At 43.5% G+C, this 23,700-nt stretch overlaps 1 protein-coding gene across 10 annotated transcripts in view; it reads right to left on the minus strand.

The window, feature by feature from the left end:
* numb (NUMB endocytic adaptor protein) overlaps positions 1–23,490 on the minus strand; it is a 39,685-nt gene extending 16,195 nt beyond the window's left edge. For 3 of the 10 annotated variants that reach the window (XM_051396201.1, XM_051396200.1, XM_051396195.1), the window contains exons 1-2: positions 2,582–2,712; positions 1,154–1,290 (exon numbers count right to left, since the gene is read on the minus strand). In XM_051396201.1, coding sequence (XP_051252161.1) covers positions 1,154–1,290; positions 2,582–2,585 — 141 coding nt within the window. In that variant the 5' untranslated portion in view covers positions 2,586–2,712. Of the gene's footprint in view, positions 1–1,153; positions 1,291–2,581; positions 2,716–11,453; positions 11,595–14,384; positions 14,410–22,743; positions 22,903–23,321 lie in introns of those variants that run through there. The other 7 variants (XM_051396198.1, XM_051396196.1, XM_051396197.1 and 4 more) reach the window with 7 other exon arrangements.
* Between the last annotated feature and the right edge of the window lie 210 nt (positions 23,491–23,700).

The raw sequence follows: 23,700 nt of genomic DNA on the forward strand, positions 1-23,700 counted from the left end.
AAGTCTCTTTAAAGACAAAGATCAAAGAGTGTTCCTACTTGAAGGAAGTGGTAAATAAGAGTGCTCATCAACAAATATAGCTTTGAGTAGAGAGAAGGGAGACAATTTATGGGGAGCAGGTGGGGGAGAGAAGGGGTGTGTGTGTGTGTGTGTGTGTGTGTGTGTGTGTGTGTGTGTGTGTGTGTGTGTGTGTGTTTGGGTGGGGGGCATTTGGAAGACAGCTTAGAGGAGCTCTTGGGCGTTTCACACATTGAAGTGTAAAGACAAACAACTGAATCCACGAACAGACACATGCACACCTCTATCTGTGGAACAGAAAACTCAAGGTAGTCTCTCCATTGATACCTTCCTTAACTTCTTCACTACTGTCTCTTCCACATCCTTACGCTTACCGTATTTTCAATTCCCGTTTTCTTGCTCTAAGGAAGCATGATAAAGCAAACACAAGGGTGCTACACTAGTTAGTACAAGTGTACAATCCACATCCGTGCACCAAAGCATATATATGTGGAGGAAAACTTTCTCTTTCTCGACTCTGCATTTTTTTAATTCCCCTTTATCTGAGTGAGAGCGAGGGAGAGCTTTTGAGACTATGTGATGAGAGGAAGTGTACCGTTGCACTTCTGTTTGCGAAAGTGGAAGGCAGTGTTGCCAAAATACAGCCAACTCTCCACTCCATCAACCGCAGCACAGCACGTCCAGTTCGACTGGAACACTGAAGACATATACTGTATGAAGAAAGGCACGTGTTGCGCTGCCCCAATCGAAGTGTCCCTGAATGGTTATTTGTCAGCTATAATGAAATGCATTCTTTAATTTTGCACATTTTACTTTATGATTCAAGTGGTTTTTGATACTCTTGGAGGCCAGAAATCAATTGTGCACCCACATCCCACAGGTTTGGAAGGCACCAGCAGATAATCTTGCAACCTAGATAAAAGCTGCGCTCAAAGTCTCTGAATGCTTATGATTAATCACAAGCAGCGTCCTTGGGGAGCCGGGCAGCGTGCAGGTTTCTCAGAGGTATGAGTGTGCCACAGTAAGGTCAGCACTGCATTCTGTCTGTGTGTGTGTGTGTGTGTGTGTGTGTGTGTGTGAGATTGTGCATGAGAGGTTTTGTATTCAGGTGTGTTTATGTATGAGGGGGAGTCACCTTGACTGCAAAGCTACATTTGCCGCTGCGGACCGCCTCCTCATCCGTCTGCCACTGGTGCGGCCGACTCGACTCCGGGACGTAGACGTCTTTCTTCCGGCGGAAGCTCTGCCGTAGCTTATTCATCGCTGAGCTCCCTGTGAGTGGTGAGAGACACTTTATTAGTCCCAGGGTGAAAATTGGGCTGTCAGCAGCAGCTTAATAAAGTAGTGCTGTACTGACTGGAAAGCTGGAGAAATAACAGAGCAACAGTTAAAAAAAAAAAGGTGACAGCGGAACATATTAAGTAATACCAAAAGTTTGAAAGTCTGGGAAATGAACCAATTCACGTGCAGTCAATGGTTTATGTCAACACAGAAATTAGTCAACTTCCTTTGTTTGATAGCGGATAAGAAGCTTAGCCACAATGCAAGACTACCAATTTCATGCATCCTGTTTAGTGCCTGTAAATAGGAACCCTTTAAATACTAACATCAGTGCACAAGGAGGAACGAAAGTCTCTGTAGTGTTACGAGTCGAGACGGCCCAAATAAAAAGAGAACAGAGGACACTGAGGGCAGTCGGCTGCTCCTACTGAGAGGACTTTTTATGTGCCGATTACACCAACGCTACAATATTACAGTTATATGACAATCCAGATTATTTCCATAGACAGTTAAGGGTGTCTTCAATCAACATCTTGACCACTGAAGTCAGGCTTCTGCAGGAGATTTAGTGAGATGAATAACCGTTAACTCTATGGTGGGTTAGCAGAGTGTTGCTAGAGTTGCAGCAGCACAGCTAACATGCAGACAGATGGCTTTCCCACAGCGAGCACACCAGCTCCACACAGCCATAACTCTTCTGCTACGATAGCTAACATGACGACAACAACAACATGTCTGGGCAAACTAGAAATTAAGTTTTTTGGGTTCAGACACCGAAGTAACTACTGTAAACATGGCTAAAGTAAGTCCACAGGGCGACAAGCACAAGCGGTTTTAACAACCTTAAATGTTGGCAAGCAAAACAACATACAAATGTGCAGATTAGTCACATTTATTCAGAAGAAAAAAATCTAACTGGAGTGCATTGGTAGCTGAACCAGGGTCACAACTGTCTTTATGTCGAGTATGGTTGGTTTTAAGTCTTGGTCTCACTTGCAGGTTCAGAGGCTGAAATTCTCTGAAACAGCACAATTAATTAGGCTAAGAGCACTACTTTAAACTGTGCATGTATGTCTTCTTGGCTTTGGGAGGAGATTAAGAGGCACAAAAAAGCCTCCAAAAGATCCAATTAAAAGCTGCTGATCCAAAGTAGAACTGAGAGGTGCATCCATCATCGAAAGCCTCTCCCTCGGCAACTCATAACCGAGGACCAGAAGTCATTCAGCCGTGCACTTCTAACTTTTAACACGTGAGAGTGTACTCCTTGACTAACAAGTTGTACCCATTAACTTCTGAGCTGATGAGGATCGAGCAGGATTAAAGGTCTTTTAATCCAGGAGAACCGAGTGTCCGCGCACATAAACACACACAAGAAACAAGCAGCAACATAGCAGGATTCACTCACACACACACACACACACATGCTCACAGAGACCACACACATATGCACCTACTTAACTACACACACAAACTCACAGGACCAAGCTGTCTGTTTACATAGTGAAACCTGTTCTGTGAGGCAGTACTGGCTGGGGGTAGAAAGTGTGCTTGAGGTGAGGCTCTCTTATCTTTACGTGTCAGGCTCTAGCTCTGTGGGTAGCACACAATGAAGCTTTCAGCCCTGCACAGGCCACTGAAACACACATAAACACATCAAACGTCCTTCTGTCCCTAAAGGGGGGGGGGGGGCTGGTGTAGACCGTGGACACAAGAAACATCTCAAGAGCCCGGATCGGTCATGTGCAGTAGCATAATTCTGCACTTCAAAATAGTCTGAGTGCACCTACAGAAGAAACAAAACAAAGTTGAGCATGCATGCTTCACACGCAACTACATGTTATGAACAAGTACGACTGACGCCTAGTCACTTGGCCAAATGAGTGGTTGTGTGGCCAACCTTGCAAGACACCAGCCAAATTCAAGCGGAGGCTTTTGGCTGTTGTTGGTGGATTTTTGTCTCCTTTCGTAATGAAAACTCTGGCTATTGTGTGGTAGAGCAAACACCTCTCTCTTATTGTCTGTTGCCTACAGACAATAAGAAAATCATAAAAAGACAATCATGACCCCTGAGCCATACTGTAGCTGGAGACTTGTCGACGACTAACAAGGTGTAAAGCAGGTGCTTAGATGTGTGAAAGCACCTGCTTTGTAGTAAAAGCCAAATACCTTTGCAGGTGTCCCAATATAAAGTAGTGCATATAAAAATGGTTTTGTGTGTGTGTGTGTGTGTGTGTGTGTGTGTGTGTGTGTATGCATTCGACTAAGCACAAGTTGTAGCCTGCAGTAGAGTGAAGTGTTTGAAAACAAGACGACTGAGTGAGAGAGGAAAAATATTGCTTCATCCCTCACTCTCGCTCTCTCCTAACACACTGGTTTATTTAGGTCATATCATGTTTGGGCTCACTGCAGTGCCAGTGACAGGCTGCATGCTTCCAGCCTGCAGAGTGAAGAGGAGGAGCAGGAGGAAAATAGATTTGTCTGCTCTTCCTAGTCTTCGGTACAACAATTTAAAAGCATTTGTTTCCAATATACTATGCACGGGCTGTGAGTAAATGTTGTCATCTTGAATGCTCGTCACGGTGCCAGTGCTTTTAAACATATCTTCTAAATATGTAAATAGGGATAGTGTTTTTTAACACCTCTTTAAGAAAACTACTGTGGTTGTGAAACTGTAATGGTACACAGGGAAACAGCGCTTTTAGGTGGGCAGTGTTTTATGAAACAGGCATCCCTGTTTCTTAATGCCTTTCCAGAATTTTAAGCAGCAGTGTTTTGGCGCTGGCACGCAAGTTTGCCAACTTGACAACCACACATTTTCTGCAAATAACTACCAGATGGAGGTTAGTTTTAGACCTGCAAAGAGAGATTATTTATCTATTAATCTGTGCCCCTTTTCGTCAAATAGTTTTCGTATTTGGTGGATAAAATTTCTGAAATTATGAAAACATCTCCAAATGCAAAGATATTAAATTTGTGATAACTAAAAAAAAACGCAGCAAATCCTCACGTTTGAGAAGCTGGAACCAGAATAAACCTGCACTGATCAATATCCCTTTATAAACAATGGATCAACTTGTACGTGAAAGGGGTCGGCCGTAGTGAAAAACCTACAGAGAATCATACAACTCTGCTCTACAGAGGGTTCCAGCATCCTTCAGTTCACAGGTTTTCTGACTCACAAACGCTGCTCTCACCAGCCTCGTTTCCAGCTGTGAAAAAGCTCCTGATAAACCAACTGTACGCTACTTTACCCAGCACTAAAAAGCAGCCAAACAATGTTAGCTCAACAGAATAACTACAAGATGATAATACGCGCTCAGGTCCCGAACAAAGGTCATTTCCTGCCAGGAGATCTCGTTTTAGAAGGAGTTTCTTTGAATAAATCCCAGGGACAGACAGACGTAGAACACCTTTAGTCTGGAGAATAGTTGGGGGGGGGGTCTCACAGCCTGAAGTTGGTCCGTTAATTCCCCATAGCTTTAATGCCTCTTCTCACAGCACCTTACCAAACACACCTCCTAAATCACTTAACGCGTATGCTCCTGCCAGCTTACAACCCACACACCTTCTCGCCAGCGGGCTGCAGCGTCTAAGAGACACAAACAAGGGGAGAGCAGGAACGTAACTCAAAGCATATATACTCATATGCGTGGGAAAGAAAAGCGTACGTTTGAGAAATGTGTGTGTATATATATATATGAGTGACTGTCTGTGCTCAGTCAAGCATATGCACCTGCCGTGTGAAAGTGTACAAAATGTGTAACCGTTTTCAGAAATGTGATATGAGTAGTGTTGCCAAAATGTAACGTTTGGAATGAGAAATACAAGAAAATCATGAATGTCCCAACAAGCTGTTACTATTTTCTTCTATAAAAAAGGGACAACTTTTTACCCTTTATACCCCTTTCATGACCTTGGATGGATACGCCTTTGCCATTGATTTGAATCAGCACGTATCATTAAAACCTGACTTTTCAACCCTGCTATGGACCTGAGTTCAACCCCTGTCTGTGCATGTACTGGCTTGGCTTTTGTATGAGAATTTCTGATAAATATAGAATAAAGACTAAAAGAAAATCATCCCTTGTGTTGATTTCAAGTCAAAAACTGCAAGAAACCTTTTAATAAAATGATAAAAGTGAAAAAATTGAGCAAATATAAAGTATTTATACTATGTATTAATGTACAACGTTGAACAGTAAAGCGTGCCTATGTCAACAGTAAAAACCAGGGATTAACTTGCAAGAGCAAATGCGGGTTGAACACGTTTATTATCCCATGTCAAACATGGCATTTGTGTATGAAATCTGCATTAGCAGCAGTACCACCAGGTATTAGGTAACTCCATTGTGTATGTGTGCGGTGTGTGTGGCAGGAAGGTGAGCAGTGACCGGGATGGAGGCCAGGCCGAATGGGCCAGAGGGAGCGGAGCACACAGTGAGCAAGGGGGGAGGTGGGGGGAGTCTGGCTGTGTTCGCCTGGTGCAGAGTGCCGGGCTGGGTGGTTGGATGGATGGGTGGGTGGGGTCATGTGAGGTTGGTTTAGCCCTTGGTTTAGGCCATGAGCCAGAAAGAAAGAGGGACAGAGGGAGGAAAGGTGAGAGGCAGTAAAATAAGGGAGGTAAAATAATAAGGATGCAAAAGAGTTAAGATAGAGGGAGAGAGGCAGAGATGACGGGCAGGGTGGAGGAGTTAGCGGTAAAAATGAAATAACACAGTTTGCCTTGGGTTTGTTTTTATTCCAGACTCATTAAAAATAAGGATACTGTTCCTCACAGCATGAAAAGTTGCGTTTAACTGGATTAAAAAAAAAAATTAAAGTGCAACCTTATAACCTTAAGGAGGTAAAAGCAAAGCCGCAGTAGAACAGACAGTTACAACTTCTGACTCCGGCAAATACTTCACAGAGCTTGTGATCTTCGTCGGCATTAATGGCAAAAGTACAAAGAATTACACTGCAGTTATCCTTTCAAGTGAAACAGACAAACACGGCTAAATATAAATGGAGTGACTTTTTTTTGCCATTTGTACATCTACAAAGCAATAGCAAAAGCCATACCAGGACACGGTTTTCCTACTGGGAACATGTAACATGCAGTGTTTCGTGTCTGCACTGTCATTAGATTTGTGTATTTTTTGTTTTTTGTTACTTTCATAAGATCCTCTCTAGGGACGGGTGTTGCAAATTAGCACTCGCTATAAAGAGAGCTGTTTTCAGCAAATATCCCAGCATAACATAAGTATACCTATGTTTGGCCACTTACACAAAATGATATACCGAACAAAATAAGCCAGCAATGAGGGGTGCTTTTAACTTGAAGCCAAATGATGCATGACAGGTGTAATCGTCACAGACAGAATTGTACTTACTGACAGCGTTGAAGCATGTTTGTCTAAATCATGTCAGAAAGCAAAAATATGTCCAAGAACCAGCTTTTAGAGCATCAGACATAAAACAATACTTTTAATAGTTTTTCTATTTAATTCTTTAAAACTACAAAGGGAGTGAATGGAGGATAGGGAGGCATGGAGGGGGAATTAGGACTGGGAGGAGGGACTGGAGGGGAAAGGCTTTGGTGTAGGAAAGCAGGATCTAAACCCTGCTGGAGCTGTCACTGCTCCTATAGTCTGATGCCGTGAGGATCTCTGTTCTCTGTTCTCCGACCAGCACTAATGAGGACAATTACACAAGGACCATTTATACTCTCTCTGTGTTCATATACACAGAAACAAGCAACAGTGAAGGACAAAAAAGCTACCGAGCTCTCCAAAGACTCTCACATGCAACATCATCAATGTGCTTAGCAGACAATAACGGACATAAGCACGTACAGTGAACAATGGTGGTGAAGTGTAAAGACGGAAATACGCAGACGAGGAGAGAGACACACAGGACACAAAACACAGAGCTAAAGACATAGAGGGAAGAAATGGAGAGTAAGAACAGGACTTTTCCTTCAGTCAGAGCTGTGCTGCTGCTCGGGGGAAGGAGGGAGGGAGTGCTGCTGCTGGCTGTAGATGTAACAGTATTTGAATAATCTCTCCAGGAATGGAAAACTGATTAATCCTTGCAGAAGGATCCTAGGGATGAGTACAGCGGTTGGGTTTCAAAGAAGGGATCGGGAGGGTGGGGCTAGGAGAGCGAGTGAGCGTGAGAGACAAGAGGCAAGAGACAGAGAAAGAATGACCAACAATTCGAGACAAAAAAAAAAAAAAAAAAAAAGCCCTGCTGTCTCCTTTCACGACTTGCCCCGCCACTGTGCCAGCCGTTACACTTCATCCTGTTTTATACTGATCTGTTTCGGGGGAAGTCCATGTTATCTTTTCATTATGGTTTGGAGAGCAACAATGAGATAGGATGGACTCAATCAATAAGGCCAGTCAGTCATCCGTAATGCAAAACACGCCTGGCCGGCACATCTGCCGAGCCCTGTTATCGGGGGGAGCTGGCCGACTGGAGGTGATGGTGCCTCTGTTCTGCTCCCAAACAGCCATATGAAGAGGGAATTTGAAAAATGCTGTTACCGTGGTAATCCAATTTCCCAGGCCCCGGTTTGTAGCTCGGCATGCTTACGTAAAAAGAGGAGTAAAAAAAAAAAAAACACAACAAGGAGAAAATGTGGATGAAAGTGTGCAGTGCATCAGAAGGAAAGTGAAGCTAAGTGAAAGAATGAGAACCCAGGAATGTCCAGGATAAACTGTAGGACAAGGATCAGGGTCAAAGGTCAGGGCAATCTGCTTTATGGCATCCTGGTTGGTGAGTTTATGGTGACCACATAGCTGGCTAAACTCTATATTTTTATTACCAATAACCGCATAACAAATACAATAAAACTGTCAACAACTGGAGTTGAACGCGGACGTACAACGTTCTTGCTCGGGGCTGCCATTGATTTAATGACATGTCTGATATTGACATTCAATGTTCAAGTACAAGAGAACAATGCGAGGTAGAGCGTCCAGATGATTCCCTTAATTAATGCTAATCATTAATACTAACCCCTTAATGTGATATTCTGGGTCACATGCATCAGAACAGAATTAATTACTGTTTCCCAGATTGCCACTCAGGGATAGTTTGACCTGAATGGAGTCTATTCAGTGTCATTATACTGTATACATTCAGTAGTGGCACACTGTGTATACTAAATAATAACACTGCTGAAAATATGCATCATTTTCCCTCGACCAGAGTATTTCTCTAGCACTACTCTATCTGTGTTTTTTTTTTTTGTTCAAAAAGACAGCTTTCCCTAGAGAACACAACTTTTGGAATAACCAAAAATAGAGATAGGTTTGTCTTTGTTGAGAGAGACACATTTTGTCCAGATGTCTCATATGAACCATGCAGGCACGGCACACTTAACGCTGCTGAAATGAGAGATCAATTTAAGCTAAATAGCTATTAAAATCACTAAAATACTAAATAAAATAAGCTTGCTGCAGTGTAATGATCCTGGTTGTGTCATTTCTAAATGTGATTAAAAGTCTAATGAGTTCCCAAAACAACAAGTTAAGCAACACCAGTCACACTACACTATCATTTGAGTTGAGTAATCAGTTCAGGTTATGTTCGGGCAAACTGCAATGGCGCTTAAAGGGTTTCACACAACGCAAGTCAATCCTTTTTACCTGGAAAAACTTTTTAATACAGCTGTGACCCCAAAATTAAGACTACTCCTGCCTTCATCATACCCAATTACTATAATTGACTTCAAAAGGCTGAACATAGAAATAACAGCAGTAGTCACAGTGTGTTCAAGCTGGTGGAAAGAAAGACCGTCCGTAAACAAGTGTAACTCATTGCCAGCTGCTCCGGATCAGTACGCCGTTCTTTGCTGTATACTTTGCACCATCAGTGTCCCCGCAATAATTAGAATCACTTTATTTGCCAGGTACATGTGGCCTACAGGGATCCAAAGACACAACCTGACACCCATGAAACGGAGACGGATCCGGATCAAAGAGTGAAACCAACTATGATTAGGAGAATATAATGTCCTGACCTGCAATTTAACCGGTTCTTTGCTGCAGTGCACAACTGTAAATGTCAGCCAACTGTAGAAAGCATAACTAGCTTAAGAGCAAGCTGAAGTAATATAAATACGGAAAAAAGTCATCCAGAAAACGTTTCCATATTTGTATTCCTGGAGAGCATCTATTTTAGGAGGATCAAGATGTTTAAGGGACAGGACAAGAGCCGGAGAAAGAGCGATGAGGTACAAATGGGTGGTACAGGGGAAGGAAATGGTGGGGATAGGAGTGCTGGCTACTGTTTGCATGGCTCACTCGCTGCCTGTCTGCCACTGAATCATTTCAGAGACCTTCAATCTGTTCCCTGCCCCCAGCAAGACACGATGACCTCCGTTTCCTGAGTACACATGACTGACCGGGGTTAGAGTTGAGACAGAGAAAGAAAAATAGGGGCCGGGCTGCTGCACGTTGGATACTGACTCCAGCCAGTCTAACTCTGTGTGTGTGTGTGTGTACATCAGTATCTGTGTATCACGCTTCTTGGTCATGCTGGTGTGTGTGTGTGTGTGTGTGTGTGTGTGTGTGTGTGTGTGTGTGTGTGTCTAGGAGTGGCCAGGCATGGTATTAAAGGGGCCCAGCCAGCCGGCCATTCAACACAGAGAGCCACACATCACTTTGGGCAACAGCTGAGGCCACATTTAAAACGACCAGGGCAGTACCCTGGCACCAGGGAGTGGCAAATCACTGTCACTGTATCGTCTCCCCTCAGGCATGCCCCGGCGATGATTCACAGGCTGAATCAATAGGCAGGTTCTGGCCTGGTTTCCACCAGAAGGCCACACATGGAATCGGCATAGCATCCTTGAAATGTATGTCTCTTGCCTTTTCCCCCAAAACGGCACTTTTGTGATTGTTTTTCAAGAACTCTTGCCAGGGGAGACTATATGCCAAATGGAGTGGAGTATCAATTAAATGAATAGAGCTGTAAACATGCTGTGGAGAGGGGCTGCTGACTGAAAGCATTGGCCTGCTAGGAGGGGTCTGATGTAGTGGTCTGAGTGCCCCAACTCCATCAATCCGAGTCCCTCTTTATGGTAGACTGCTGCTGAGAACACAATGGCTCCCCACTAATGTGGCAGCCACGGGAAGATGCCTTTATAAAGTGGCTGTTAGTTTGTACCCCGGCTGACCTAAAACAACCGTGTGCTCCTTTCTTTTAAGTTGAGAAGAATCACTATCTTTCTACTTTGTTGGGAGGACATCAGTGTGGGACAGAAGCTTTACCTCCTCACAGGCGATCACTCAGAATGAACCGCAACACATTGTCCCTGACTCTAGAAGTGACCTCTGCTGGAAAACTTTGAGTAAACCTTGGAGCGAAAAAGCTACTCATGGAAACCATGTTTACTTTTTCCCCTTGACATCATTGCATTACACAAACACACACACACACACACACACACACACACACACACACACACACACACACACACACACACACAGGAAGAGAAAACACACAAGCTGAAGTGGGTACACACTTGCATAAACCCAAACCTGCTGTACACCACAAATCTAAACACAATACACACTCTAAAAAACACAATGCTCACGAAAACAGACTACAGTGTCTCAAGGCCCCAGAGCCAGAGACTCCATTATTAAGCTTTGTAGTACTTGAGAGAAGTAAAGTGCCATTAGTAGAGTTACAGCAAGGTGGAGAATCCAGGCCGACCGCTACACACTGTGTAGTCTACCCCAAGCACTGACTGCACTGACCTGAGGAAACACAGACAATGTTACATATTCACCAGGCCTCGGCAAAGTGCTGTTAATACATGATCTATTAATCCTACTTATGGCTTACTCACAACAAAAAAGCGAGCATTAGCACATTTATAGAGTCTCAGAGGAAGAATGCTGATCTAAGATTGCACTTTATATCCCTGGGCTGTGCCTATACTCCTATACAACAGTGAACTCTCTGCTGACCAGAAACAGGCAGATAGCTGCCCGTTCACTGTCAGTTTGTGAACTCGGTGCAACCCGACCCCGGGGGGAATACGAGTAGGTGGAGACGGTCACAATCTGAGAACTTTGGTTAAAGTCCCATGTGATAACCACTCACTATACAACCGCTATAACCCCCCCCCCCCCCCCCCACAGACAAGAAGACTAACTTACACTGTGTCACATCATATCCAACACACACAGACACACTGTTTCTGTCAAGTTAAACGGGTCTGGTTGTCCCAGCGTGAGCCAGTTAGCATGCAGGGCAAAGGCATGAAACCAGACAGGAACCGGCGTGCACTTCCTGTAGAGCTGTTGATTCAGAAGAGAAAAGAAAATATCAAAAGAGGATGTTATTAATACTTGAGCTGTGTGTTTAAAGAGACCAGTGTGTAGGATTCAGTGGCATCTAGCAGTTAAGTTGCAGACTGCAAACCAACTGAATACAGCTCAGCATTATCCAGAGCCAGTGTTTGGTTTGCCCATTCTGGGCTACTGAATACTTTATTTAAGATCCTCCTACATGGACAATGCAATGAAATTCAATATGTTTTACTGGAATTATTATTCTGTTGCACATTTCCTGTACAGTTGTTGTTTTGGCCCTCAGCAGCCACCATGCAGGGATTGTACAGTTAACACTCAGCTTTTCCCCTGCACCAGCTGCACCATCATTTCTGATTCAACTACATCGGGGCAAGTGACAATAGCTATATCTGGGTTTTTGAAACACAGTCATCACTGCTGACATATATAGCCTGCTTCCACCTTCCTGCTCCCAACTGTAAAAACACTCGATTTAACCACCAGTCCAAAGTACGGTTTAATCCTCAAGGAAGTGACCAGGCCTACAAACAGCACAGAAAGCAACCAGACCTAATAAAGTATCTGCACAGGGCTGACTCAGCTTTGTTCAAATAGAGTAATCTTTGCCAGATTACTCTATTTAAGTGCGACAGCTTCATTAAATGAACTAACCTGAAGTGAAACAACAGTGAAGTTTAAAATCTGGCTCAGAAGGTAGAGCGTATCGTACTCTCATCAGAAGGTTGGCTGTTCGACACCTGGCTCCTCCCTCTGCATGTCAAAGTGTTCTTGGGCAAGATACTGAACCAAAATGTCTGATGGGCATCCTCTGCCGTCAGGGTAAGAATGTGTATGAATGGGTGACAGCTTGTAGGCTAGAAAGGTGGCGGCAAGTGCGGTCCATTTACCACTTGTGCTGGTCCTTTAGCTAATTCTGAAAACTTCCAGTGAGATATAAACATGCTGCCAAAGGGTTAGCGAAAGATTACTTTTCCATTATATTCAAGTGTTTCTTTAATGGTGAGAAGTCATAGGGCCCAGTTTGCCCCACACCACTTATCCTCCTCCCTACAGTCGTCTCATCCTTCTCCCTTCCCTTAAGTTAAGGCGGCCCAGAGGAAATATCTGCCCTGCAGCTGCCAAATGGGTTTTGGCTCTTGAAAGAACCTATGATTATAGGGCACTGACTTGCAGCAATGCAACTGGCCTAACAGCCGTGAGTAACTGCTCAGTTACTAATTGATCAGTTAATCGTGGCAACTGTTACAAGATCACAAATTCAAGAAGAAAAAAATGAGTCGATTCAGGCATCAAAGAAAAACCACAAAGAAGGAAAAATGATGCACCGATCAGAGCCAATTAACTTGGTCCCTAAATGAGCTTCGGAGCCAATCCAGGAGGATTTAAACTGCAAAGGGATAATTTTCTATCCTATGTGTGGTGCTAATGGATAAAGGGAAAGTTAAATCGGGCTGTCAGTGGTGGTTTACAGACCTTCGACAATGATGCTTTTATGTGGTGGCTATCCTGGCAACTGTTTTTTTCCATTATCATAATTACTATCCCCTTCTTGGTTTACAGAGATTAGACACATTTTACAGTTGCAGTAGGTGAGCTAGTGTCACTGCACATGATGCAAATGAGTCTGTTTGCTAATATGAAAACAGAGCTAAAAACCAATGTGGATGCAAACAGATGGCAAACAATGTATTTCCTCCTCTGATAATAATCACAATTAATAATCTTAATTCGTAGCCTCCCACGTTGCTGAATAATCCGAATTTCAGCAGTCGTCAAAGAACAGAAACAGCCAAGCAAAAAGAAACGTTTCAGATAAATCATTAATAACGCCTCATAACTAGCAGATATTTCTTCAAAAAAACAAAACGACCTTAACAATTTGTTTTAGTTTTATTTATGGGGCCAGAAAGATCATTTAGGGAGGCTATCCAAAGTGTCTAAGAGGTGAGGAAAGCCCCGCAGTGAGGAATGGTGTCAGTATGTGTGTTCACCGAGTGATGAAGGCCTGTCACTCTTCACTGGCCTCCCAATCATCATCTAGACATGGCCGCGGGGTAAATTCTGCTGGGGCTTTAAACGCTGCACTGCTGGCTTCTGACATTCACGCACACTTTTGACACTTTGTGATACGTCCCGGACACTTGGGAACATGTGTGTCACTCAGATATGCCCAAACGCAGACGCACTGGGAGGAGCGAGACTGAGAGGGCAACGCACACGAAGTGACAGAGAGAGTTAGAAGAGCGCAGAAGCAGAGACAGAGACATACAAAGAGGTGACAGTGTGAAAGGGATTTGAAAGAGGGTGAATGAAGTACTGAAAGAGAATGAGAGACGGATACGAGTGAAAAGGACGGGGGGGAGAGAGAGAGAGAGAGAGAGAGAGAGAATTACATGGAAAAACACTCTCAGAAGAATCAATATCACACAGAGAACCCACTCCATGGTCCCAGCTGCTGAGTCAATGTGTTGTCAATAATACAGCTTTTCATCCAAACAACACTATTGGTAAATAGCAGCACAGTATCATCGGCCAGTGCCCCTTTCGTGTGTGTGTGTGTGTGTGTGTGTGTGTGTGTGTGTGTGTGTGTCAGTAGCAGTGTTTGTCCAGCAACAGGCGTGATGAGAGGATGGAGTGAAACAGGAACTTCCTGCTGAGCGAACAGACATGGAATCACTACACTGCCCCTCTGACCAGGCCAAGACACACAAATATAGTACGGACACACACACACACACACACACACACACACACACACAAATCATTTGCACTCACCCTTCAGGTCAAGTGAACTGCTCCTAAAAACAGGCTGAAATATGAAACAATAAGAAATAAAAACAGACTCCACGCTGTTATTTGAGTCTAGAAACTACTCTTCGTTCACCTTCAAAGGGGAAAAGGAGAAACAGACTCTTAGCAGTAATAGGAGTCCACATGATGCAAGGCGGTCTTTATTGACGTCAGAAATCAGCCAACCAAACTGGTCTTGTGAGCATGAATGTAAATGGAGCTGTAGTATTCAGTGCAGCTGTTGAGCTGATCACTCATTTCAGGAATTCCTTCCACGTACCTGAGCACCACTCTTTGTATCGTGGTCTGACTATTTGTCAAGCCGAGGATGACTGTAGAATACCAAGTTACACAACAGATTAAGCCAAACTCCTAGTGCTACCTGGCTATTTACCCAGCAGATTTATGGCGCAGTTCAGACAGGAGTTGGACCACAACCTTTTATTTCTACAAAATGACATTGTGGAGACGCACAGCTACTTTAAACCTACGGGTATATATGTGGATTTTACCTTCAGAGACTATGCTACATTGCCAGGCAATACTGGCTTAAGTCTTGGCTGGAATTGTGTTAGCTGTGTGGTTAAATTAGATTAGTGAGCACAGCACTTCCTCTTGAAGTACAGGGAACATTTCAGTCTCAAAAAAGGTATAGGTGCATCTATTATCTACTAGAAATAGTTCTGCGGTGTGTAAAACTAGCTTGGAAAGCACCTGTGAAGGCGTGAGTCTGGACTATGAACCCTAGGAATGTCAGTAAAAATGAGATTATATCACCTTAAACCACCAAGAGTCAAACCTCATAGAGTCTAATGTTTATGCAAGCAATGGTCTCTAAATAGTAAGAAAAGTATTCCATGGTGTAGTTATATTTCAGTGCCAGGAATGATTCAGCAGTCATGGTAGACGCCTTCTTTTTCCAAAACTGTTGGACAACTCTTTAGTAAAAGAGTCCAAATAAGAAGGCTGCAATATGAACATAAGAAGTGAATTTACCATTCACACAGCCAGGGAGACATGGAACTCAACTGGACAATACATTAAGGACATGGGCAACCTTCAATGAGAAAGCATTGTGGGTTAGTACTGTTTAATCATGCTTGACTAGTATGAGGGTTATAAGTATGCAGGTTGTCATACCAACCAAGGTGAAAACCACATTATGTCACTGGCCGCCACGCCTTCAAGCAGAGAACAGAAACCAATGAGCAAAATCAGCAAGTGCAGAGTTCAGATCAACAGAAAACCAACATGGAACATGACTAAGGTGTTGGTGTCTTGTTCAAGGGAGCTTTGCCAAGTCACATGGCTGTTAGCTCCAAGGCTTGAACTTGTGACCTTTCTATTATCTATTGATTTTGAGAAACTGTTTTAAGTTCAACCTATATTTCCACATTCAAAAAACTTAATCTAACATGGAAAAAGATTAAAAAAAAATAAATAAATTGTTGAAAGGGCAAGTAAAGGCTGCCCTGTCATCTCTGATGAGAAAAGCAGGTTTAATAAACCCGACAGACGTCAAGCCTTGGCCAAAGACGGGTTCTGGGCAGGCAGGCAGGAAGACAGACGAACAGGCAAAGACTGCAGAGCATCAGAGAATGGAAAATTACCAGGGCTCCACAATCAGCTGGGCACCTTTGATCAGCCAGAGCCCAGGCACCAATTACTGTGGGATAATCGGCAGCCCTCAGAGGCCTGACGAGCTGCAGGCACTGTGGGCACAACGGGTCAGTGACCAGCAGGCAAAGGCCTGGTCAACAAGGCTCTCAGAGCCAAAAGCCGACGGTGCCCCTCGCTGAAATGCTGCATGAAGGCGGCCAAACGGACAAGCAGCACAGTGAAGCAATTGTTCCCCTCCTGTCGACTCAGCACAGTGGCACTCTCACAAGCCAGACATCCCTCTCCGCAGACCGCTTGGTGGCGGAGGAATGGTGCAATGGTGGGGAGTGTGTGAACCTGCTGCTGCACATGCCTTGGGTTTTTCACACACACTCTTCCTCTCTCTGCGATGAAACACACGCAACATACGTAGTACAAATGTGCACATGCATGCTGCTCACACACCTGTCCCTGTAATTCTGTGGTAAACAAAAATCTGCAGTGCTCAAGGCAGCACTTGCTGCACGGTGATGCAACACACAGGAAACGCGTTCCTCGTCGCCCCTCTAGGCTGATAACCCCTTCCAGTCCAGGAAGAGGGCATAACTACCTGCACCTGACTTACTTGACATTATCTGAAAGGATTGTGGACTGACAAAGCAAAGTAACTGTGTGACCTATTCAACACAAATGTTACATTTCTCCCCCCTTACTTTTCCATCACCCACAGCCAACAGTCAAAGGCAAACTAGCAGCAATGATTTATAAACAAAACACCTCTCTACTTGAGGCAGAACATGATATTCAGCTCATTAATAATTTACATCTTTCTTGTGCAGGGGAACGTTCATCATCGATTAGGCTAGGCTACAATGCCGGCTTCTGTGCTGCTCCTCCTTCCATTGTCAACAATACAGTGACCCGAAACTGTTCACAGACCGCTACAACAATTTCCTTCAGTCACTGCTGAAAGAATATAATAACTCAATTACAGCAGCAAACTGGAGTGTCTCGTCACTGAAATCTTTTGCCTACTCATGCCGTACAGTTATTTAACAGAAACACAGTAGCTAGTGGGCTTTGGATCAGACACACTACAGTTACACAACAGCCAGTGCCGGTCCAAGTAGATCCATATGGGCCAGAAGGAGCAAAACACGAGTCAGCAGAAGAGTCTGAAGTCAAAGCCGCGAGGCCTGGAGTGACATGAGATGTTAGAGAGTTTCTTTATGAAGACATTTTGATCAATAACAAAAGATTTCTGAGTACCAATTCAAAACCTGTTTTGACCTTTATACGAAAGCAGTATTTCCTCTGGTGCCTTATTGTGCTAACTGAAGACAGATTTCTCTACAAAACCTTTTTTTTTTTTTTTTACATTATAGCTCAGTCTTTGAATCAAAGAATATGTAAAAATGGAAAACAACCTCACCAACATCTTTCAGTAGTTGCTGAAACACAAAGTATTGAGATTCAATACAAGCCTGAACCTACCTTCTAATCCCAAAGTGTGGGTTGATAATCACAACCATGAAGCCACTTCTCTTTGTAGAGTTATACTTCAGTTATGACCTGTCTTAATCCAATAAGTCACCGTCAACCCGTTCAGCAGAGGGGAGATGACTAGTGGGTTTGAAGGGGGAGTTCATGTCAAACACAGTGAGAGAGAACGGGGCTTCCAAACAAACCCAGAGAGAGACAACAAAAACACTAGAAGCTTCTCGCTTGCAAAAAGTAAGAAATCCTTATTAATGAATATAATGCGCATACATTAGGCAGTAAGCTGCCTGAAGCTTGAAACATGATTCCTACCTATCTGCATGTTTTGATACAGACACTCTGAATCTTTCACGCTGAGTGTAGTTTTGTTAATGTATGCGCATGTCACGTTTTGCAAGCAAGGAGTTTTTCTTGTCTTTTTGACACGAGAACCAACTATGAACATTTCGTCGGTTCATATTGTTGTTATCGCTGCATCACCCAGCAACCACTATAGTGGTTACCAGGGAACCGCTGCCACGGCAACGTTGATACACGTCGGGGGTGACGACAGTAGGTGGGGCTAAGAAAAGCCAGGACTGTATACAGATTAGACAGAAGTATATTGGAAGCAGCATGCTTGACTGTGTGCTCAGCCAAGTAGATGGAAATTGTGCGCCGTGTGTGAGGGAACGATATTGCTGTCACCCATGCTATGGACAGGGAGTCATTAGACATAAACACAGACACACACGCGCGTCACTTAGTTTTGAGACAGGGAGTTATTACACCTACCACACGCTGAGATGTTCACATTAGTGCACACAGAAGAACTGAGAAGTGAGATGCACCGATGTGGTTTTATAAAGCCAATACCAGAATCAGATTTTGTGTCACACAGCTGCAGGTTGAGCTTTGTAACAAACATTTACTTAAAGTAACAAACTTCTAGAAAAGATCAAAAATATACCAATTCTATAGTTAAATATTGGTGGTAAAAATAGCATTGGTGGACCTGAGAAACCGGACTGAGGGACCCAGAGAAACAAGGAGGGGTGGGAAACTCCTCATATCCAAAACTGAAACCTTTTCCAGTGGCAGATAATGCAATGGAACGACTAATAGAAAAGACAGTAGAAAGACTCAATTCCCCATTTTTATGTCCAAGTCAATGTATTTGTGACCTGTTGGTGACTTTTTGGGTCAATCTTATTGTTTTGTTTTATAAATAGATACACACACCTTAGCCAAAAGCCTTACACACCAAGTACTATACCTAGCACCGATAGCCGGTCCAAAGTTCCCACCCTGTGAGATACACCACCGATCACTCTGTCCTGGGTCACTCATAATTAAACCAGAGATCAGAGGGCTGAATAAAGCATGAGCTGTTCCAGCCCAGGAGGCTCAGGTATCACACTATATGGGGGCCCAGAGACACAAAAGAAGTCCCTAAGCCCCATACCATATCCAGGGAGGAGTGATACCGACGCAAACCTGAAAGGCAACTCCTCCCACCCCCAACCCTCCGAGCCCTAATCCACAGTTTAAACAGCCAGGGCAAAATGAGGAGCCCAATGCCCCTTGGACCTAATTAAGCTAAAGATATTGTCCCAAATGGGGACACAACTGCGTTCAAAGCAGTAAAACACTGTGCAACACCTTACAGTGTAATGTTTCATTTTTTAAATGAGTGCTGATACAGCCAAATACAGCAACTAAGAAAGTGCCTAAAGATACAAATACTGCATGGTTTGTGTAAAATTGTGAGACTAAACACACCGTAGTAACATAACCATTCTTCACTGCCAGCAGAAGCAGAATTTCAAAAACATTCATAAAAACTCAGTTTGCTTTATCCGGTAAAGAGACTGAAGTGCTTAACATAGATTTTCTTTTCATATAAATTCTTGCCAGTGTATCCCAAAAACATTTCTTACAGGTTTATATGTGAAAATATCTCAGGCACTAAAAAGTAATGAGAATTTTGTTACTGCTACAGTTGTGACTGCTCGTGGATGGTAATATTGGGAGTTGCAGGTATAATACATCGTCCACGTTTGATTACAATAGCGTGCCGTGTTTGGAGTTGGTTGGAGAAGATTTGTCATCCTAACTACACACTATGGAAACTAGGCTTTAAGAGCTGTCAGAACAATATAAACATGCGGTCTGGATTCCTAATTTGACCTGATTGGTGTGTGTGTACGTGCGTGCACCTAAACATAGTCAAAGCTGGTCCTTGGTCTTCATCTTGTTTATGTCTGGGTTTGTTTTGTGTTTGAAACAGATCTTCCACAGTGACTGATTTATGTGAAAAGGTCATGACCGACAACAAGTTCCATCTGCAGTAAAGGGACAACGCTGCTTACCAACAAACACACAGGTTCAAACCAACTCTGCGGTTTCACAGGAACCTATTTTAGGCTACTCATGTTGAAATGGGGTCAGCTGCACATTTGAGATCCCGATTCTAAAACCTCCCCTCTGGTTGAATCTTCTCAGAGTGTCTCTGTTGGACCCAGTCCCACTCAGCTCAGGAGCTCTGTGTGTGGAGCTTACGAGTGCAGACAGTATGCCTTCATCCTAAAGGTGCAAAAGGTACCACATGGGACTGGATCAGGTTTGCAACTAACGATTATTGTCATTATCGATTAGTTGTTTGGTCCATTAAATGTCAGAAGATGGTGAAAAATGTTAATCAGTTTCCCGCAGCCCAAGGTGACGTCTCAAACGTCTTGTTTTGTCCACAACCCAAAGATATTCAGTTTACTCTCATAGAGGACGAAAGAAACCATAAAATATTCACATTTCAGAAACTAAAATCAGAGATTTTTGACGTAAAAAAAAGTCTCAAAACAATTAGTCTATCATCTATATAATCAATTAAAGATGAAGTCACGCTGTCCAATTAGAAGTGCGCTCAGGCTTGATCTCCATTTCATTGTGCGGTGTTTTAGTAACTTACCCTAACCCACAAAAGGTTAGAGTTTTTGGCAGAGGTGTCAAAATAAATCCCACTGCAGTTCCTATAACTTTAATAATAGATTTGTCTGCATTCTTTGTCATAATCTCAAACACTTCTGCCATCAAAAACACAAAAATGTGGAAAGTGTGCAATGTCTCACTCCCAATGAACAATAACTGGATTTTCAGGCATCTCCGTGCACCTAAGTTCACATGCCCTTATCCTCACCTTCCCACACAGATCAAACTGAATAAGCAAACATCTGAGCCTTTCTTATTAAACCCCTTCCAAATATGCTTGGTGTGACCACACTTCTAGTGAGCTGTGATGTTGACAAAAACCCACAGGTTACGGACGACAACAGAAAGCCTGCTAATTCATCGGCCCGCATCAAAACCGCAGTCACAGGTAAGGATTAACACGACAAACAAACAGAGCGGGTGAGCAGCCGAGAGATGGTCGCAGACAAATCGCCCTGATGCAGACCGTTTGATGTTGTGAAAGAAGAACAGAAGCACACACAGGCATATCTCGCGCTCTTGTCATCTCGTATCAACTCAGTTACCGCCGGGCTGAGAACTGAGCTGACACTCGCTCTCACTCTGCTTTCACCATCGGCGGCAAGGAGCTCAACTATCTCGCCGCTATCAGGGGACAAAAGTGAAGTCTTTTGATTGCGTCGTCATCGCACAGCGAGTTTATCTACCCCGTGTTGCATCACTACTCAGCATTCACATGTACAGCTTGCTGCCAAGAAAAAGGGCCTCTCCTTTGAGAGCAGAACTGCTGAGAGTAACGCTAGTTTCTCCCACAGAGTGAATCACAAAGCGTTGACATTCTCCTCCTCTCTCAAACAGCTGACAGACTTGCACAGTGGGTTTTTTTTTTTTTTTTTTTTTTGGTGGCAGATAGCCAATCTTGCCTCCCTCATTCTGTGAGATGAGCTAAGCCACGAGTTACTTTTAGAATTTGAGGTGGTGGTGGTGGGGCAAAAACTCCCAAATCAGTCCTTTCTCTTTGTGTGGGAGAGACATCAAATTTCCTTCCGAATGGTTATAAACCGCCTGTACCATCACTATAAATACTGTGCGACATTAGAGCTGAAGTAAGTGGTCATTTAATTGATTAGTGGCTCAACAAAACAAAAAAAAATCTGCAATTATTTTAATAGCTGATTCATCATTTAAGTGATTTTTTTAAAAAGCAAATATGACAAACCTTTTAAAATGTGTGGATCTGACGCTTTTCTTTATCATATATAGTAATAATTTGAATATATATGGATTTTGGACTGTTGGTAGGACAAAACACAACAATTTGGGGGTTTTGGGACACTACAATGCACATTTTCCACTATATTCTAACATAGACTAGACAAAACAATTAATCAGAATCCGAATTGATGAATCAATAACAAAGATAATGTTTCTCTCTCTTCCACACCATTGTCTCGTCACAGTGGCATGTACCAAAGTTTCCCATACTTCACTCTAGACAACCAGATACCCCCAAAATAGATAACTCAGCTTTTATTATTCAAGTCACAAATCACCACCCCGTTAACAAAACAGTAATGACTCAACAATTCTGCGTAAGGAGAGCATGGACATGTGGTTTCTGTCCAATAGGCAGGATGTTTCAGTCGAATGGGGTTGTGCTTTGCTGTGGCTGGCTATCACACTATCTATCATGGGGCTATCTTTGTAAAAAGTCTGCATGTGAAAGGTAATCTGGCCACTGATGTTTATCTGATCGGGGATGGCAGACCAGAATGGAAATCTCTTGCTCTGTGGTTGTTCCACGCAAGTATAACTCCCCATTCAAAAGCTAAAAAGGTCTAGCAGCGATATCATGATATCATTACCAAATAAAGAGAATCTAGGGCACATTATCACACTTCACAAAAATTCAGCGTGTTGAGACCGTGAGTCACAGTTTATATCTTCAGGGTGATCAACCTGTCTGTAGCCGGGTGCTGGACGTCTCAGCAGCTGTCTTTAACCATATGTTTCTACTCCATCTTTGGTTGTGACACATCTTCACAGCTTGATTAGTCAGTAGTTCGGATTCTGGTGAATTGTTTTGGCTAGTAAATGTGAGCAAATAGTGAAAGAGGCCCTTTATATATTGTCCCAGAATCCAAACATGACGTCAAACGCAGGCATATATCTCAGTGTTTTTGCTCGTTTCTACTACTAAACTAAATGAAATTGTTTGCATAGATAATATATGACAGATAATGAATTAAAAATACACAATAGAGACAGAAAGTCCCTAAAACTATCAGAAAAAACTCACCTCAGGTGTAACATCCACAGGAAATAATCCATACAGCAGATAGTGTGTTCACTGTACAGCTGATCAGCTATATAATATAAAATATATCACTCAATAAGTCTTCCTCAGTTCTTACTTTACTAAAAAGGTTAGTTAGCTGGTTAACTACCTTTCGGGCAGGGAAGGAGAGCAGACCTCCCTTTTCTCTCCCCCCTCCCCTCCCTCCCTCCCTCCCACAGGCACCCAGAGACTGGATGACAGCCAGCCTTCACAGCTTATACATTGTGTGTTTTACTAACATAAATACCATCTAACTACGTAGAGAGAGAGGAAGAGGAGGAGGAGGAGGAGGAGGAGGTGGTGGTGGAGGTGGAGGAGGATAGCTAAGAGCAAGAGGAAGCTAACATAGCTGCGTGTGCCGCATCCGAGAGAAAAAACACACACACACACACACACACACACACACACACACACACACACACACACACACACACACACACACACAGGCTAGTTGCTGCTTAGCTTCGGCTGAGCTAACAAGCATTTACCGGGCGGGCGGATTATAAACACACACTTTTTCTCTTCTTCTTCCGACCTACCTGTGATCACCGCTGCGACCCAGAAGATGCCCTCCGCTAACGCCGTCAACCTATTATGTATCACGAAGACCGTGCAGTGCCCGAAATAATTCAAATTCCACAGAAAGTGTTGGGGGGAGACGCTCGCAGTCCAATCGCTTCAGCCACCGCCGCTGAATGGCTGCTGCGCGGAGACTCAACCAAACTTCCTCCTTAGCAACGGACCGCCTCCGCGAGACCTCATTGGCCGCCGCGTGCAGCTCCGGAGGTGATCGATAGACGACGGCGCGAGCTGGATCAAACCAAAACGGACTGTTACTGCGTTTTATTTTTATTTATTTTTAAAGCACGAAGAACTTTTACTCAAGTATTTTTATAACGTTTTTTTTTTTTATAAAAT

The sequence above is a fragment of the Dicentrarchus labrax genome, unplaced genomic scaffold, assembly GCF_905237075.1.
Source record: "Dicentrarchus labrax unplaced genomic scaffold, dlabrax2021, whole genome shotgun sequence".
Lineage (NCBI taxonomy): Eukaryota > Metazoa > Chordata > Actinopteri > Moronidae > Dicentrarchus > Dicentrarchus labrax.